This window comes from Bidens hawaiensis, unplaced genomic scaffold (genome assembly GCF_021521415.1).
Source record: "Bidens hawaiensis isolate Kalapana, Puna unplaced genomic scaffold, B.hawaiensis_p1.1 tig00042853_1, whole genome shotgun sequence".
In the NCBI taxonomy this organism is placed as follows: Eukaryota; Viridiplantae; Streptophyta; class Magnoliopsida; order Asterales; family Asteraceae; genus Bidens; species Bidens hawaiensis.
The window spans coordinates 27,300-46,694 of NW_027497588.1; the positions used below are offsets into that span (position 1 = coordinate 27,300).

General features: G+C 35.2%; 1 protein-coding gene and 1 long non-coding RNA gene across 2 annotated transcripts; both read right to left on the reverse strand.

The window, feature by feature from the left end:
• Positions 1–2,130: 2,130 nt before the first annotated feature.
• Positions 2,131–4,523, reverse strand: LOC143593840 (uncharacterized). The gene is made up of 2 exons (XM_077073330.1): positions 4,123–4,523; positions 2,131–3,441 (listed from the first exon to the last, which is right to left on the reverse strand). Exons 1-2 carry the CDS (start codon positions 4,222–4,224, stop codon positions 2,344–2,346), a joined length of 1,200 nt encoding a protein of 399 aa, XP_076929445.1. The 5' UTR covers positions 4,225–4,523; the 3' UTR covers positions 2,131–2,343.
• A 10,213-nt stretch (positions 4,524–14,736) lies between these two features.
• Positions 14,737–16,272, reverse strand: LOC143593838 (uncharacterized). The gene is made up of 2 exons (XR_013146207.1): positions 16,077–16,272; positions 14,737–15,368 (listed from the first exon to the last, which is right to left on the reverse strand). It is a non-coding gene; the product is annotated as an uncharacterized LOC143593838 (long non-coding RNA).
• Positions 16,273–19,395: the final 3,123 nt, after the last annotated feature.

The following is a 19,395-nucleotide window of genomic DNA, read 5'->3' on the forward strand; positions in this document are numbered from 1 at the left end:
CGGTGCTTTCATTGAGCCTAAGCCTAGATGGCTTTGGAAGAACTCTTGTGGGAGCATCCACAACTACCTCTTTTTACCGGATCTATCCCCGCCCTATGGATCTCTCAAGCTGAACGATATTTTCTCTTTTACGCGATATATGGCGACGAGTGGTTTCCCTGTGTCATTGAATCCTTCGATGATGAACCATTCTGGTGGTTCAATGGTTGGCTTCGGAGTTCAGACTTCCTCACCTGGGATGATTTCACTACAGCAATGGTTACTCAATTTCACGTTAGTCCCATCAATGCAATTGCCAAGTCTGATAATGAAACCATTGTTAATGAGGAAGTTACTCAAGAATTGGGGGATGCGATCTTAGGTGGGCATGTAACTGGTAATTATAAGCAACAAAATTGTAATTTGATGGTTAATAAAGATGCCAATCAAATTTACAACAATACAATTAGCTTGTTGGCACCGACACCGTTAAAAGGTACAACAAGGCGACCCGTGTTGCACCCCTTGTGGTGGTCCGTTGACATTGGCCCGAATAATACCAGAAGACTCGAATGGCGGCCACCGTGGTGCTACGTTGAGACCGCCCCACTTGTCGGTGTACGACTCGAGTGGCGACCACCATGGCAACGACATTGCGTCCTTGAGGACAAGGACGTTTTCAAGGGGCCGGGAATTGATACGATCGTATTATAATATTATTATTATTATTATTATTAAAGTTTATCTTTTATTTAGTTTTCAATGTAGTCAAACTATGTTTCCTTATCGTTTATCTTTTTATATTTTTATGTCTTTTGTTTTCCTATATATTGTAATCTCTTTTAAGTAAAAGAATAAGAAAGAATTATTATTTGGGTTTATTTTCTCTTCTTCTCTTATGTTCTTGGGAGATTGACGGTTGTCTCGAATAAACCATAACATATGGTTATTACCCACCCATCAGTTAATTATACGGATGATCCTTGTGGTTTTGCCTAGGGTGCAAACGAGCAAAGCTACTCGAGATCGACTTATTAAAAAGCTTGATCGAGCCAACCTTAGACGAGCTCGAGTTTGAGTTTAAGCCTAAAACTAATCTCGTTTAATAAACAAGCCCGAGCCTGAGCTTCACTTATCGAGCTCGATCCGGCTCATGAGCTTGACAGTAATATAATTTTTATACTATATTATTATATATATTTTATAATTATTAATTAATCTATACAATATTGTGACAAAATAACTAACTAATATATATATTATGTTATACATAAATTTATTTACAATTGAAAAAAAAATAAATAATTATAAATATGTAAAAAGTAATTAAGAAATAGTAAACGAGACGAGCTCGAGCTTCGAAAACAACTTACGAACCGAGCTTGAGCTTTAGAAATAGAAAACGAGCTTGAGCTCTATGTAAGTTAAAACGAACCGAGCCCGAGCTCGGCTCAACTCATTTGCACCCCTGGCTTTTTCCTAAGTAACGCCTTTTGATGATAATAAAAATAATAATAATAATAATAATAATAATAACAACAAAAAAAATATATAAATTCCAGTTGGACAAACAATGCCAGTTTCCGTGATTCCAAATTCTTTGAAGAATAAACTTATCATCTCAAGACATGGCAACCTCAAATCACACGAAGATGATCAGATTCTTTATTCTCCACATAATCAATCCTCTTATCTACTATGTAAAGAAACATTTTAATTATATATCCTAATAAAAAAATTGTTTGAAATACTTCATCTTCATGTATTAGAATCGTTTCAAATTCATAAACTTAACTCATTTTTAAAATAAATAAACAAAAAAAAAAATCATATACGTGACCAGTATAATAAAAAGGCTTCATAAACAGTTCAGGTTTGTACACGACAAGACATTGACATTCTAACTTAAGCGGATATAATGATACACATCTATTTATGGTAAAAACTTTTTGGTCATCATTCATCTAATGTTTTAACTGTTCAACATCATCATGATTTTGTATTTTTCTATTTCAAGACATGTTTCACTAAATGTTCATGTTATGAACATACTTTTCTTGATTAATCTTTGGTACTTGTACACGAGGCGTGATCAAAATGACAAACACAACGAAACACAAATTTGAATAAATAAAAGAATATATCAATCTCGGCTCAAAATTTTCTAATTTATAATAAGGGAGACATGGATCAACGGTCAGTACTAAACAGTATGACCATCGAGCCACGACCTCCCAAACAAACAAACAAACGAATAGAACTAAGGAATATTTACATCAATCACTATAAATCCACGAAACTCATTCCGCTCTATAAACACTAAGTGTGTACTCGTATAACCTTCGGGCTCGGGTCAGGCCTAGGTCAACCACTTTCTCTCATGCAATTCCCGGGCAAGAGAAATCTATAATCGTCCGCGTTTTCAATAAGATGTTGCGGAAGATGAACAGCCGAATACGAATGCGGGATAGGTCCCATTTTCCCGATAATGTCCTTAAACGTATACTCCTCGGGTATCATATCGAAAAGATTGGACCCTTTGCATATCACATTTTGAACCCTACTAGGGTTCAAAAACCTCTTGAACCTCACTCTATCACTATGACTATAAGCTTTCATTTTGAATATAAACTCGTTAACGTGTCGAAAACAAAAGCTACAATGCCACCCGGCATCCGCCAGTATCACATTTGAATGACGAAAATGCGCGTATCTCGTTTTACCCGACTGATATCTATGAACCGAAGCCCGCCAGCTATTATTATCCGAAAGAAACTCAAATGAATATAAATAATTTTTTAACCGAAGGTGTAGCGCGGGCGGGATATCATCACACCATCTTAAAAGATTAATCGTGTGTCGGCTCGGGATTTCATCAACATCCGACATTATCAACAAATCATCGTCTTCGATCCCGGCTTTTTTAATAAGATAATCCAACGCTAACCGTTGATACGCCTCTTCTACAAACGGGTTCTCCCCCTTTTTAAACCTCCCAGGAATCATCCCGTAAGTCAACCTCGAGTCAACGAATTTAAACCGGTCACGGTTGCTAGAAAACACTAACGGTTTTGGGACCCCGGTGAATGTCGAGTTTGATTCTAGTAGTACAAATTCGGTCACATACGGGTACAACTCGTGCCATCTTATTGTTAAAAGATCGACCTCGTTACTAAACAACACGGCATCAAAAACACGTCTAGGGAACTCTCGGGTTTTCCATCCGTGAAGCTTACATAGGTTTTGCATCGACACGTTTTCGTGATAATAATGTGGGATTTCGTGGAATGGTTTTGGAGGTGATTCCCATATCGGGCGTAAAAAGTATGAGATTTTTTGACCGTGAACGTATAGTGAGAAGATAATCGAGGGTGTCAACACAAATATGAAGATCAGGGCTTTTAAATCTAACCCGCGAAGAATGCATTTTACTCGCGATAGAGCCGAAGGTTGACCCGAATCCTGCAAATCAAAATGTACATTTTGGTTAATAAACATAATCCACTTTTATACATCCAAACACTTAAAAATACTAAAAGAGTGATCATCTGCAGCCTCTATAACCCGACTTTAACATGACCCGTTTAACCCGAAAATTAAATTATTTAACTGTTTTCATATTAATACTTTAAAATTCTAAATTTACATATAATTTTTATTTTTTAAGCAATTATGTTTAAACCATACCAATTTAATTTTTGAAATTTAAACTTTTAAATTATAAGTTACCCAGATGGTTTAATTTGTTATATAAAATCATATATAAAAAACTAAAAGAATAAATAAACATGTCAGCCACAAACCCGTCTGGTTGGCACGAATACAACTTGTTTAGCTAAATGTTTTCATGGGTTCAACTCAAACCCGTTTAGTTAAACTTGGCGGGTTTAACTCGCGTTTAAACTAAACCCAAACCCGCAAATTTCATGTCAGGTTCGGATAAAAAAACAATATTTTTTTATTACAAGTAAACCTATTTACAAACAATGATACAAAAACTTATAATTTGTTCTAATTAAACAAAATAATAATAATAATAATAATTCACAGCCTTTTTGTCACAAAATTGTCACAAATACAAAAAAAAAAGTAAAATAATAATAATAATAATATCAACTTAACTAAGTAGATTTTTAAATTTACCTCATCACAAATATTACTGCAGATATCATCTGATTTCTTAGAGCAATATCTTGATCCACCTTCTGCCATTAAATAAGCTTTCTCCACAATATTGACCGCCATAAAAAGTCAAACCTCCCAAATTCACTATCAATTGATTAAATTGATCACCCCAAATTGATTATTAATAATAATAATAATCAAAGGGTGATCCCAAATTTAATCTTCTCAAGATTTAAAACCCACCAATATATATGATCTTTGAGAGTGAAATTAATAAAAATTGAAAAAATTGATATTAATAATAATAATAATATAAAAAGTTGAAGAAAAATGGAAGATGAATTGAGTTAATTTCTGGGTAAGTTGGATTGTGTTGTGTTGGCTTCTATCTCTATGTATCCTGTAAATTACTCATATGAATATGAATATAGAAGATATATATAGATATACATAAGAATGAAATGAATGGTGGTATATATACATTAATACATGGGAGATGATAAAGAATAGTTTTTGGAATTGACCAAATTGCCCTTGTTGTGTTTTTTTTTTCAAAAAGATTTGAAGAGTTATATTTTAATTAACTTTTTAATTTATTTAGCTGGTTTCTGGAGCCGGTGTCTTTCTGAAAGCAGAATTTGAATTTTTGGAATACGGGTATGGCTAGCTTACATCATACGTTTCTTAGACTCTATCAGTAGTTTTATTATTGGCAGGGTTTTATTAGGCATGACTAGTGTTTTCTATATATGTATATAGACTTGTATTTGTTGTATAGGATTTATATACGATTACTTATCATGTAAATTACATATTAATTATTTATGTTTCTCGTTCATTTCAAATAAAAGGATCCAATTATGTTTATGTTTTCAATTTCAATATTTATCTTGGTTTTAAGACGGAAACAATATCATAACGTATGATTTAAGTCGCCAGTCTTGTAAATTTAGAGTGATTTAAGTGAATGTAACAAATGTTTTAGTACTAAGATTTGGTTTTTAGTTAGTTAATTAGACTATTCGATTTTAATACTTTATGCATCAAATATCAAATGGTTTAGATGTTTGAACTAGCTTAAATCTGACCGTCCAATTGAATTGAGAGGTTTGGACCGGTTTAAATTGGACCATCCAATGAAAGTGAAGTCGAAACATCCACACCCGACACAAAGATGACCCACAAGGTAGGAGAAAATACGACGCCGCAATGGAATGAATTTTCGAGATAAAGATGAAGGAAATTAAGAAAAAGATTCATCTGCATCTCTAACTTAATTGTGTCTATCTAAAATCCTTGTTTAATATTATATGGTTTAGTATAATCAGGGTTACGACTTGTTTAAATCTTCAGTTCAATAACGTTTTTATGAACAAAATTACTAAGCTTTAAACTTGCCGACTGAATCAATGATTTGAATCATTTAAATCAAATTGATAATTCCTGAGTCATTTGATTGCCTCCGTTCTCGTATATGAACACCAGTATTAGTGTGAAATCTAAGTGGTTGTGTTTTTTTAATAATTATTATATATACTACATTTTATCAAATGAACACAACTTGTTGAGGGGTAGTTTGGTCAAACTATAGGATAGAAATGGTCTCATGTAGGGGTATTTTGGTCATTACGTAGAAGACTTAGCCTTGTAAACGCGGTTTGTTGGATAGACCGATCATCCAAGATGGCAAACTTTGGACCTACCCAACACACCCTTACGACACGTTTAACTTTTTTGAAAACAAACATTAAGGTAATTACAAATTATCCATCTTCCTAGTAGTTTCATTGTGATTTAATTTCTAAAAAAGTTCAATAGTGTTTTCATATTAAAATATAAATTTAAATTATGCATAGGGGACGAATATTTTAAGAAAGTTTTTGGGTTGTGAAAACTAAAAAAATCATTTAATAATTAAATTTCTTTTATTATATGCATTATATTTTGGTTAAATAATAATAATAATAACAATAATTTTACACGACTCGACTTTTAACATAGGTGTAATGAATATTACATTACAAAAATATTTACTTTTCACATTGTAATGTAAATGTTTATTACATCTGTTTTAAAAGTTGATTTACGTTAAAAAAAATAATTAAAGAACTTTTTAAAGATTTAGCTTATAAGAAATAATTTTTTTTTAATATTGTAAAGTGTAGTTCTTTCGAATTATCATAACTTAAAATAGTTTTCAAATGATGTCAATTGAAGTTTTTTATGATGATTAGGTAGCTTTGTGTTTGTAGTATAGTGTAACGGGTATTCGGGTCGTTCCATGGAAGATGGCTTCGTTCGAATTTTCCCTCCTGTTATGTTTTGTTTAGTGTGATTTTTCTTCCGTGTGTTTCAAGAGTGTCTTTATGTAAGGTTAGTCGGTTTTACTTTTTGATTTTTTTGTACGGTTGAATACTCGGGTTCATGGTTTGGGGTAGTAGTTTCTTTCCAAAAAATATTTTGGGGAAAGTCAAATTAAAAGAAACATTTTTTGTGTTGATTTTTATTTATAAATAGGTTTTTTTTAAGAAAAAAAAAAAGAAGGAACAAAACTTTTCGAGTTTATAGTCGAAAAACCGAATATTCAGGGACCATCCTAGAACAAGTGATTATCAACGTAACTTGATATTCTGATACACTCGAACCTCAATGAATGCCCACATTATCAAGCTTTACCAAGGAGAAAAGAAAGTACCACTAGTATAAAGAGTCCATAACGACTATATTAACTACTTTAATCATAAAAAAACAAAAGAAATATAAAAAGTCGTTACGTTTAAAAACTTGTTAGAAACGTAACACCACGACAAAAAAAGACGGGTTTTCTTTTCTTTTTTTTAGAAATATAAAAAGTCGTTACGTTTAAAAACTTGTTAAAAATAACTTGGTTATAATTTAAGTATTGTTGATGTCTTTCTCATTAATAAACATGGTCTCTTTACAAATTTATGTGTCTATCTTAATGAGCCAATCATTCATTTTGGATGTTATCCTTTGATGGTAAATGTCAAATTTACGAGGTTAAAACCTTTAAATCACCAAACTTATTTATGGTTAAAATATTTATTATCTTGGTTTGGTTGTCTATTTTTATCAATTAAAGTCGTTTCATACTTCACGGAATTTGCAATGAGTTGATGAAAAATTTTTTACCCGACTGGTTTCGAACTAACATCTCCTAGTCCGTTCTAACTTAATCTATTTGTTGCCTCCAGTAATGAAAATCCTGGATCCGTCACTAAAGTAGGTCCACCAACTATATTATTGTGTGGTGGCTAGTGACAAGTTTCATGCTCAAACCAAATTCTTAACAGCCCACTGAAACATGTGTAGTTCAAGCCCAATACTAATTCCATCATTTCTAGTTTCTTCCAAGGTTGTAAAATTCGCTAGACGGACTCTAGGCAGCCGTTGGGAGGTAGGTGTACTCGGAAATGCTAAATATAAAGAAAAATTAGTTTTTGGACATTATATAGAAGTCAAATATCATAAATTTACTAATATTTATAACAAAAAAGGTAAAGATCAATATAATTAAGAGAAAAACATTTTTAAATAATAAATTATTCTAAAAGTTGTTAGTCATTAAGTAAAAAAATGATATTTATTCTTTAGTATTAAAGAAGTACGAGTTACGTTTTACTTTTTTATGCCAAAATCGGCTCAAGTTCACCGACTAGTTGCGATTCTGACTAAGGTTGACCACCTTTAGTCATTCTTGGTAACTAGGCGGAATTAAAGAAACTCGCCTCGATGACATACCTTGTAGCGAGTACTCGGGGATTACTCGGCCTTGGAAACCTACTTTTACAACATTGGTTTCTACTATAATCACCCTAATCTTATGCTGACCCGGCCAAACCTCACCAAATATCTAACATGCTGAAATTGAATACCCATTAGTTATTTTTATTCTTGCTTGAGCCGAATAATGAAAAATTATCATGTTTGGTTTCTCCGTATAGACTTAGGCATAAAACCCGATTCTGGAGCTGACCCAAAACCGTACTAAGTACTAACCAGGTTCCGAATTCCTCAAAGAAATCACCGGAACCAAACCCGGAATCGGTTTTTTAAAAGACCCGATTTGTGCACCTCTACCTCCATACTTCAAGTTGGGCCGAACAATAGATTTTGATTTGGGGCTATTAAATATGCTCAAGTCTTAAGAATATGACTTCCATTCCTTCTATACCAGCCCATACAAATACAATATCCAAGCCCAATAGTGAATTATCCGTGTACTGCTGGGCTTTATAGACTTTACAAATATTCTCATTTAAATGGGCCCAAATATTTCTAATTAAATGAGTTTAAAAATATTATGTTGCGCTTAATTCCCGACCCAAACACGGCGGTTTGGGTTAGGCCGACTTCATCAACAAGTTGATTCGCGATTACGGGATTAAGCAAGTTTTCTAGTTTATAACCATTTGAATTTTGTAATGATTTAACATGTTATCCAAACTAAGGATGGCGGTATATAGCCTTGACCAAGAACACGATCAAGAAACAAAAGAACTTCCACGTGTTTATTAACTAAGAGATTTTAAACGATCAAAAACTTGATAACAGTATTAAATTATAACTTGGTTTATATAAGCTAACCTAAACTTGTTAGATTCAAATATGAATTAATAGGATATGACCAACTTGTTATTATCTAACTCAAAACACCACCAACTTGTGGGTCAAAAATAAACTTATCTGAAATTGGCTAACAATCACCTCCTCAATTTCCGTACCCAATTAGGTAGGTTTTCGTTTTTTGAGTTCACCACTTGAATTGGTATCAGAGCTTTGACAAGAACACAGATTAGCTAGATGAATGTTGGGCTTTTCCCGACTCAAACAAGGTGGTTTGGGATGGGCCGACTTCATCAACAAGTTGGTTGGTAATTAAGATATTAGTTAAGCTACCAAATCGAGTTTTAGCTTACGTGAAAGTAGTCAAGCTCAACTTGCCTCATTCGCAACCCTAATTAAAACTCTCATGAATCCTTAAATCCCTATGTCTTCATAGGTCCTTAAAAGGAGTAAAACAAAATACCAAATTAATCATTATATAACACAGTACATGTCATGATTTTTTTTTTGTTTTCCGCTTACATGTACTTTGATTTCAAGAATAGAACAAAAAAAACAAATCATGATCATTATTTTTCATTATGATCATCTGTCTTAGAACTAATGCTTTTGGTGCGTTGAATGCCGCTAGGCGAACGATGGAGCCTGCATCGGAATGAGCCAGCGTGTGTGGCCGGAGAACATAAGCAGTTGTTCGTGATGCTACCTTGCCGTGCTAACCCTCTCGATGGCGGTGATGTCACCATAACTTGTTCCAACTCCGCCTTCAACTCCTTGTTATCCGCCATTACCTAACTTTGGATCAATTTAGCTCACAAGCTACTTGAGCTCAGATTGATTAAAAGCTCAAAACGAGATGAACTCATAGAATATTTTTTAGTTTTATCCCTTTTTGACTTCTATGTATTAATTTCACGTGATGAGATCCGGTATAAATAAAATTAACATACTAAACAAGTAAACATACAAATGACTAGAGTAATTACAATTTTGAACTATAGTAACTATGTTAAAAAAATGGTATAGTGCAATAATAAATGAGATTACTGTAGTTCAAACGTTATAATGTAATAATAATTACTCTAGTTATTTGTACATTTTTCACGATAAAAGTCATTTTTATTTGTATTTGATCCAAACCCTTAATTTTACATTATAACAGCCGCGCTTTAGCTCATTTAAGGTACTACACAAGCTCAAGCCGAGCTTAGGCTAGTTTAAGAGTTTTTGCTTCTCAAAATATATAAAAATAATTATAAGAGTATATTAATTAATTAATAATAAATAAACAAACCGAGCTCAAGCCTAAGCTGGAAAAAACAACTTATGAGAGCTTGGGCTTGGCTTGGCTCGGCTCGTTTACACCCGTTAACCTAATCATGACAACATGTTTTTTTTATCATCTAGAAAACATTTATGTAAATCTTAAACTTGAACATGAGATGTTTTGTTACCTTTGTGAAGAGGAGATGTTTGGCAATTGTGAGTATACTAAAGGTTCAAAGAATATGGCAATATGTAGATGGTGGTGGTGGTGATGATGAACGATGATAAGATAAAAAGTGATCCATGTATAATGCATAATGTGTCATGTATCCAAAGCATATGATATCCGTCCCAAAAGAAGATTATAGATAATGTTTTTTATATTTTTTTTTAGTATTGTTTGGAAAAATAGGATTTTAAATAATTTAAATAAAATAGATAGACAAATATCCTTTTCAATTAGTATATTTTTGATACTATGTAATTACACTATAAGATGAATAAAATTCGAGTCAATTTTGATACGGGTATGAAAGCAATCAAATGTCTCAAAAACTCGGTGATTAAAATAAAAAATTTAACAAATCAAATGGTTTAGTTAAAAAAAACCTCAAAGATGTTTATTTTTACCATAATCAAACTTATTAAACAATTTCTAACCTTAAGTCCTTAAGTTATATTAAATATAAAAGAGATCAAACATGACAATAATATAAATAAGTAAAAGATAAAATTTTAGTTTACTTTTGAAATTCAATTTAGAAGATAATTCTTCATCAAATATAATGTTTTAGAAAAATGAACTAAAAGTGGAAGTTTCAAACAAAATTGAAATTCAAATTAGAAAATAATTCTTCATCAAATTTAAAACCTAGTTTATACAACAGGTGGGGTAAAAATGGTTAATCAAACCAACTCGAAAATCGAATCGAAACCAAACTGGTTTGGAACTAATTATATAGAACCTGATCTGAAACTAAATGACGTCGCAGGTTTGGAACCGGTTTTTAATTCTCTATACCGAAACTGGTTTCAAACATGTTAACAAAACCGAAAATGGCCAAAATTGGTCAAAAACGAGCCAAATCAAACCAGTAAAAAAATCGATTGTAAAATGGTCAAGAAATCAGTTGCAACCCGAACCAAAATTGGTCATAAATCGTTTTTGACTTTTGTTGACCAAATCAAATCAAACCAATTTAGGGTTTAGAACCAGACAACCAGTTTGCGTGCCTCTACTTTATACACATTATTATATAAATTTTCCGTAAATGCATGAATACACTAACCATTTAACCAAAAAGGAAAAAAGAATCGACATGACTAACAACAAACCAAAAAGAAGGTTGGATTTAACTTTAAAATGATGATCACAACGAGAATCATGGGAGTGAACATGCCAAAAGACAAAAAACAATTTAAACCAAAGTAAATAGATAAATAAATCATACATGTCATTCCTGTGGATGTCAATTTCATAGGTTTATGTTTATCTTAGTTTTTTAGTTTGATTGGAAGGTGTATAATTGATGATTGTTATGTGGTTTGGTCCCAACCCCACATGACCTAAAGTTGGTTGTTTAATATTATTTTAATATATATTGATGGAAAAAGACTTAACTTATTTAGGTCACATACCATAATGGTATTTCCCTTACATATATTATTATTATTATTATAATTATTATTAGCTTTTATATAGCTGTTAAACTGTGATCTTATTATTAATATTATTATAATTAGTAGTAGTTTTTATATAACTGTTAAACTTTGATTTCCTTTATTTTGCTTCATACACATGTACTTAGAGCCGAGGGTCTCTCTGGAAGCCACCTCTTTATTCCTTTGGATAGAGGTACGGTGTGCCTACATCCCACCCTCCCCAGACCCTACTTATAGCTTTGCTGTCGGTGGGATTTTACTGGGCATGATTGATTGATATTGATGGAAAAAGATGTGTTCGAGACGATTATTTTATCTGGTGGATCATTTGGATATCTTGAAATAAGGCTATTTTTGGTTCGTAAAGGGATTTAAAAGAGTACCTGATTCGTTTGTTGTCTTATTTATGGGCCTTGTCTCGTAATTGTAAAGTTATGGCTTAAAACCATATAACTAATATTTAGTTTTTCGTTTTGTTTTCCTCCCAGGATTTCTTTACCCGGGAGGAGTGTTTATAGACCGCAATGAAGTATGATTATTGATTTCATAGGGCCATATGGATGGCAAATGATTGACTTGCATTCCTAGCCTCGTTTAGTATATGAATGGTCGATTTTAATTCCGATACGATCAATTGTAACAAACCAATTACCACAAAACAAAGAGGTACGTCAACGAATGTGAAAAATCGGCTAATTCATTTGAAAATAATTGATGTTAGAGTAGTGTTTACAGTCACCAATATTGACACAAATTTACCCAATGAACACCCCTTGCAAAATGATTCCTACCAACAAATGTCGAAAAAGCTTAGGCTGGTTTATCCGAAATCGTATTTTTAGAACTAGTGACTACTCAGAGAGAGACTGTCCACTAGAATTTGTCACACCAACAACGATAAAAAAATAAAAAATTATATTTATAGTTTTATCTTTAATCTTAATCGCGTTGATGCTCTGGTGGTCCTTTGGGAACTACCCACATATAGTTTCAGTGAATGTCCTTTTTTCCTGGTTTAACCTACGTGTTGGTGATCTGTTAGTGATTACATACAATATTAGACTTTATTATTATTATTATTATTATTATTATTATTATTATTATTATTATTATTTGCGATACGAAGCTTATGGGTTTCGTTCGTTGGTAACAACATTCTAATGTAATATTCTCATTAAGCAAATATCAGTGTCGCTCCTATCGTATAGCCATCTAGCAGCTCCCGCTCTTGATCGACTCTTTCACCCCACAGTCACGTATGTGTTTTAACGCCATCACACCAATCGTGCCAACACCGGTACATAGGACATAAACATTTAACCATGTTTACCAATTACCATAGTGCCAAAATAGAGTATAACCTATTGCAATATGACAATCCTACCAAATATGACTTTGTTATCACTAGCTAGCAATCCTTTTCTCCTTTAACAACTAGCTAAGATACCAAATGTTATCTACTACAAAAGTCCAATATGCAAAACCCACCATACAATAATACTTGGCAATTGGCATCAACCCATCAATATTATTTCAGGCCCCATTGGATAACGGTCCTAGAAATGCAATTGACTCCTCATATGATGGTGTTGTTCTAATGAATTTCAACCAGCGTCATCTTCGAGAATCATAAAAAAATATTGGGTCAAGGGCAAAAAAGAAAATTAGACCTAAAATGTTGAGTAATTGGGTTTAAACATTAAAAATACATAATTTTTTTCAAAAAAACATATATGATTTAAAAATAAAATAAAATTTGTGCCTATCGGGTATTGGGCCGGGTCGTTCGACCACCTGGCCCTGCCTCATAGCCGGCTGTGATTCTAACTACAATGATGCTTTGTACTTGCATGGTTTTACCAGACCAAACCCGAACCGGGCCCAAAGTTTGATAGTCAAGTGACACAAACAAATACTGAATATTCGTAACGTCCTGCTTCTGCCACTAAAAATACGTAAAATGATCCCGTGCATCTACTTTATGTTCATGTATTTACCATAAATGTCACCTCATCAATATTTTGTTTTGTTTTTTTTTTTGACAATTGTATATTTTTCGATGTATATATTTTATTTCCGTGTATCTATTGTATTTACTTAACTAAAAACTTCACAATTTGTATTTGGTTCATATTTTCTTTTGCCTTGTTATTAAAAAAAACGCATGAATCTTTAAAACAACAATATAGTAGTAGTAAATTAGAAACACCTGTTAAGAGTTATAAAACATTTTTGTTAATAAGGTTGCCCAACTCACGTTTATCATACCAACGGTCATTTCCCGATTGTCGGTCGCACGTCGACAGTCGTCACAACCACTCGCGTATCCTTCACCCGAATGTGAATTCAACGGGACTGAGTAAACCAGTGACAATTGCATATATCCCCTTCTAAACTTATAAAACTGCATTTTTCCTAAGTTATGTGTATTAAAAACTTGCGTTTTTGGAGAATATGCAATTTTGTAAGTTTAGACGCGGGTAGATGCAATTCCCGATGTTTCCCAAATCATGCTTCAAAAAGAACACCGCCCCATCCACCTTGGTACCGCCCAAAACCTATACGAGCGGGTATATACTCATGAATACCTACCCAAAGCCATCTTACAATCATATTTATCTTATTACTTGCACCAAATCACTCCAAGGTTAGCAATGAAGTAAAAATAAAGAAATTGAGCGAGTGTGAATGATGTTCATAATGGAAATCGAAGATAACGTTTACCCACGATTCAGTGGCGTAGCCAGACACTTTTTACTACGGGTTTGGAAAATTTCGATGGAAGGATGGCCGATTGTTTATCACTTAGATTTTGGGTTTTCTACGGGTTCGATGTTGAAATTTCTACGGGTTCGATGTCAAAATACACTAATATATAACACTAAAACAAAATTATGTACTGGTTCGGCCGAACCCGTTCCCCTAAAGCTGCCTATGGCTCTGCCATGATTATTATAGAAAAACGAGAAGAGAATAATGACTTGGCGTATTAGATGAGATTATTGAGAGTTTGAGGCGACAAACAGTGATAGTTAATAAAGAAAACGACGTATAAGATGACACAAAACAAGATCAAACCGTCGATGAATTCACCAAGAAGGAAATTCATAACGCACTTTAAAAGTTTTTTGTTTTCGTCCGTCGAATCATTGCCAATGGACCGTACGAAACACATATCCGAATAATAAAATTATACACAGTCCATTCATACATCATATTTTTTATAAGCGTTTTTTTTTCATATGATTTGAACTTTCATCATTTGACAGAAGTTATTTAAATGGTAACATATCTATTTATATCTTACCATTTAAATAACACATGTCTTGCCTCTATTAGAAATATTAATAATATTATTAACATAGTTTCCCCCTTTCAAATAACCGGAACCATGTTGCCAATAGTTTTCATTCGGAACAAGACAACACCGGTTAAAATCCCGTAAGCATAACAAGGAAGTTTTCCCGCGCATTTGTTATAGTAGAACGGAAGTTTTGGCGTCGTTGCTGGGGAGTTGGTGGATGAGCTAGAACCCGAACCTGAACCAGACACTGAGGCGGAGGATGGAGTCAGAGTCGGAGACGATAAAAACGCTCTAATTTTAATAGGTGTTCGATCATATTCCTCAACGAGATTCGCTAGATCCTCGTTAGACGTTATGCGAACAAGCGCGTCTAGATCCTCCGTCGGTAATTGGCACCTCAAGCTCACCGGCTTCCCGCATAATTCGCCGAGTTTGATCATCAATTCTGTAAATCAGAAGCAAATCTCATTTTAATATCCAAATACTCAAATGAGAGTTACTCAATATATATTTGTCTAATTAATTAAAAAACTCGAAGCGAGCTAAGCCCGAGCTTCTAATAGAGCTCGTTACAGTCTCGTCGAGCCTTAACGAGTCTATTTTGTATTTTTAGGTTTTAACTTTTCTAGACTTTGATTTATTAATTTTTTACCGTATAGCCGAGCTTGAGCCGAGCTATTTTAAGTTTTTTTCCCTCAAAGTATATAAAAATAATTATAAAAAAAGTATAATTAATTAATAATTAGCTTGAGCCGAGCTATTTTAAGTTTTTTTTTCAAAATATATAAAAATAATATAGCTAATTAATAAATAATAAATGAGCCGAGTACAACCGAACTTGAACTTGAAAAAAATAAATGACTCAGTACAAAAAAGTCGAGCTTGAGCTCTCGTAAGTTTCGCAAGTCAAAACGAGCCAAACTCGACTTGTTTACACCCGTAAGCTCAATCTAAAGATTAGTGGTAAAGCTTGGACGAAAATGTTAGGGACAGACTCAAATAGTACTTTTAAGAAAATATCAGTAACAAGGGGGGCGGGCTCAATTTTCCAGTATACAAATTTTCGACGAAAAACAGGTTAATTTACACTGCTCGGGGCCCACCCCTTACCCTCACCATGTTCCGCCGCAAAGATAACGAATTGATAACTAACCCGAAAAAGATATAGACCGCGCAACGGCTAGGACGCGTGTTTGACCGCCATAGTACCGCAGCTTGCCGTCGGGATACCGCGGGAGTATCCGGCCACCGAAACTACATAAAAATTTGATTGTTTCGGTGGCTGGAGACTTGGAAGCGGTAAGAGAAGCTCCCACCATTTCAAATCTTAAATGTTAAAAACTTAAAACTTAAAATTTTAAAGAGAGTTTGCTTCTTAAAGCAAGAGTAAAGTGCAACTAGCATTGTATTTATAGAGTTTTCAGTGGGGCTCACTTAATGTGGGTTTGTTAACAACCATGTAACTGTGGGGCCCACTTTATCGGGTTACGGTATCCAATATATTCGTTGGTTTGTGTCATGTATCATAGGATTTTGGATTTTGGATTTTGGTTCATTATTTTATATTTAGACCATATGTATGCGTCATGTGACATTCCCTTATTGCTTGAGAAGTTTTGTAAAGAGTGGTGTAATGAATAAAACGTCACAACTCACATACAATAATTACATATATTTTCCTTTCTTCTCTTTCAACACACAATTTTATCAAAATTCGTGTCATATCCGTGTTTTGTAGAAAACGCTATGCCAAAAAGCCGGGGGGGGGGGGGATGTGCCACCGATGTTTTCACCCCAAAACGCCAAAAATTTGTCGACTACGGATGGTCTTAACTGTGTTATTTGAAGTAATCCAATGATGATAGACGACATTATATGTGTGAGTGCAAACCGCACTTGGTAACAAGCCGTCCGTCTCCAGTTTAGAGGAAAATTCGTCAGCCGAAGACAAGCTGAGCTAAAGCACCGGTTATGATCGAAAGTTGAGACATGCGGCCTCCAACCCAAATCTTTATTTTCTCTCCAATACCAGTTGAGTTAAAACTCGTTGTTATTTCGGGTCATCAATAAATAACGAAAAACTAAACTTCTCATTTTCAATTTTTTTTAACTTCTCCGGTAAACATGTTGGATGGTTATCATTATCACAAATGAAAAAAAAATAATTTTAATTTATTTCCCGAAATGTCTAACGTGTTGTTTGTTGCGAGTGTTATTGTTTAAAAACCAGAATTAATATGTAAATACCAAGTCGTAAAGTTATTATAAGGGTTATCTAGTGTAAGATATTTGTTTATTAGGTAGTGTGTGTTAGTTTCATCGAAAAGTGTTTTCATGTTGTCGGCACGCAGGGCGAAGTATCGCAGCCACTTAGTGAAGAGGTAGGTCCCAGCACAGACCAGTTGGTCCCGCAAGACTCACCTTGAACATGGACGTCTGCGCAAAGGCCATCTGCTCCCGCAGGACCCACCATGCTCATAGAATCTTACGCGCAGTACGCAACCTGTACACGCAGGGAAAGCCTCCCAATGGTGAAGTACCCCGCCTGTTCCCGCAGTTGCGGATACAAGCCATCAGGGAAGGCTACCCGCAGACAGCAGGGCTACACGTACAAGACACTAGCTACTTCAGCAGTCACGTGAAGGCATGAGCAAGGCGGGAACAATCCCGCCCAAATGAGCCAGTCTGATTCTGAAAGATCTTTTGTACCATACCTACCAAGGTATGGATACGACAGACGATCCGACCAGAACAGCCCATGAGCCAATCACAGGGTGACAGCTCACCGACAACAGTGCGAGGAGGAGCACCCTCTAGTACTGTTTGTCACTATTAGCCGCTGCCTACTCACCAACCCTCACTGTGGAGCATGCGCAGCCTACAGTTGGTGGAATAGTATTACTGTTGGCCGTAACCTATTCACCAACCAGCATGGCCTGCGTACAATCCACAGTCAGTGGGACGTGCATAGTCTACAGTTGGTGGAATAGTGCAGCCGACTTTATTACTGTTGGCTGTAACCTACCCACCAACCAGTATGGCCTGTGCGTAATCCACTGTTGGTTGAACAGGAATACTATTCAGCCGGCTGTACCTTCTAGAAAACCTACCTTCGGCTATAAATACTCCAATATCTTGGAATGGTAGGATCATCTACTATCTCGTATAACTTACTTGATAACTGCTCTAATAGTATTCATATACTTTTATATTCAAAGAGCAATATAGACTGATTCTCACGCCGGAGGGTGGTCACAAGGAGGAACCCCCCCCTTCTCAGTGACGAGCTTACGGTGTCTGTTTTGCAGGTTCCCTGAAGTACAAATTACTCTGCTGGACCTACCTTCGTGGGAAACATTACCTAGCCCCCAGATTACCCATAATCTGCCCGGGGTCACTTAGTGTTTCTTCATTGGCGCCATCCGTGGGACCATTATTACTAAAGATGGCTTCAGAGCGAACCCTGAAAAGGTCGAAGCCATTGTCAAAATGGAATCACCTACCACCATAAAACAGGCTCAAACACTTAATGGACGACTAGTCGCGCTTAACCGCTTTTTGGCAAACCATGCGGATAGGTCGTTCCCTTTTGTGTCAACGCTAAGAAATTGTTTAAAGAAAACGCACTTCCGCTGGACACCAGAAGCGGAAGCAGCTTTTCAGGAGATTCGATCACGCCTGATCGAACTCCCAACACTCACAGCACCACAAGCGGGGGAGGAGTTAATCCTATACCTCTCCGCAACAGATAGAGCAACCGGGGCAGTCATGCTTGTAGAACGAAAAGGCATCCAGATGCCAATCTATTATGTTAGCCGCGTGCTGGCAGACGCGGAAACCCGGTACTCTACCCTGGAAAAACTGGTCTTGGCACTTATACACGCTTCACGCAGGTTGAGACGATATTTCCAGGGTCACCCAATCACTATTCTCACCAACTTCAAACTCTCAAATGTTCTAGGCAAACCCGAGTTATCGGGACGTCTAGCCAAATGGGCAATTGAATTGGGAGAATATGCGATTCAATACAAGCCGAGACCAGCCATTAAAGGTCAGGTCCTGGCTGATTTTATTGCAGAAGTCCCCGCTTCACGGGAGAAAGAGTGCCAGGAGGAGGTTCAACCCTCCCCAGCACACGAAATCGACGAAGTCTGGCGACTCTACACTGATGGAGCAGCTAGTAACGAGGGATCTGGCGCAGGGTTAAAATTAACAAATCCGGCAGGCCAGGAATATACTTATGCTATTCGGCTGGATTTTCCAAGTACGAATAACGAAGCTGAATATGAAGCATTCCTGGCCGGATTGAGGATTGCGCGAAAGATGGGTGTAAAAAATTTGGAAGCCCACGTAGATTCCATGCTAGTGGCAAACCAAATAAACGGGACGTACACGGCTGTGAACGACACAATGGCCCTGTACCTTGCCCAAGCCAAAGCCATCATGCGCGATTTTAATGATTGTAAAGTGAT

What these genes read in the sequence shown, in the direction of transcription:
- LOC143593840 (XM_077073330.1), bottom strand. Translation starts at nt 4,224, where the DNA reads ATGGCGGTCAATATTGTGGAGAAAGCTTATTTAATGGCAGAAGGTGGA. An exon ending in GCAGTAATATTTGTGATGAG is followed by an intron (nt 3,442 to 4,122) that starts GTAAATTTAAAA and finishes TTTGATTTGCAG; the next exon opens with GATTCGGGTCAACCTTCGGC.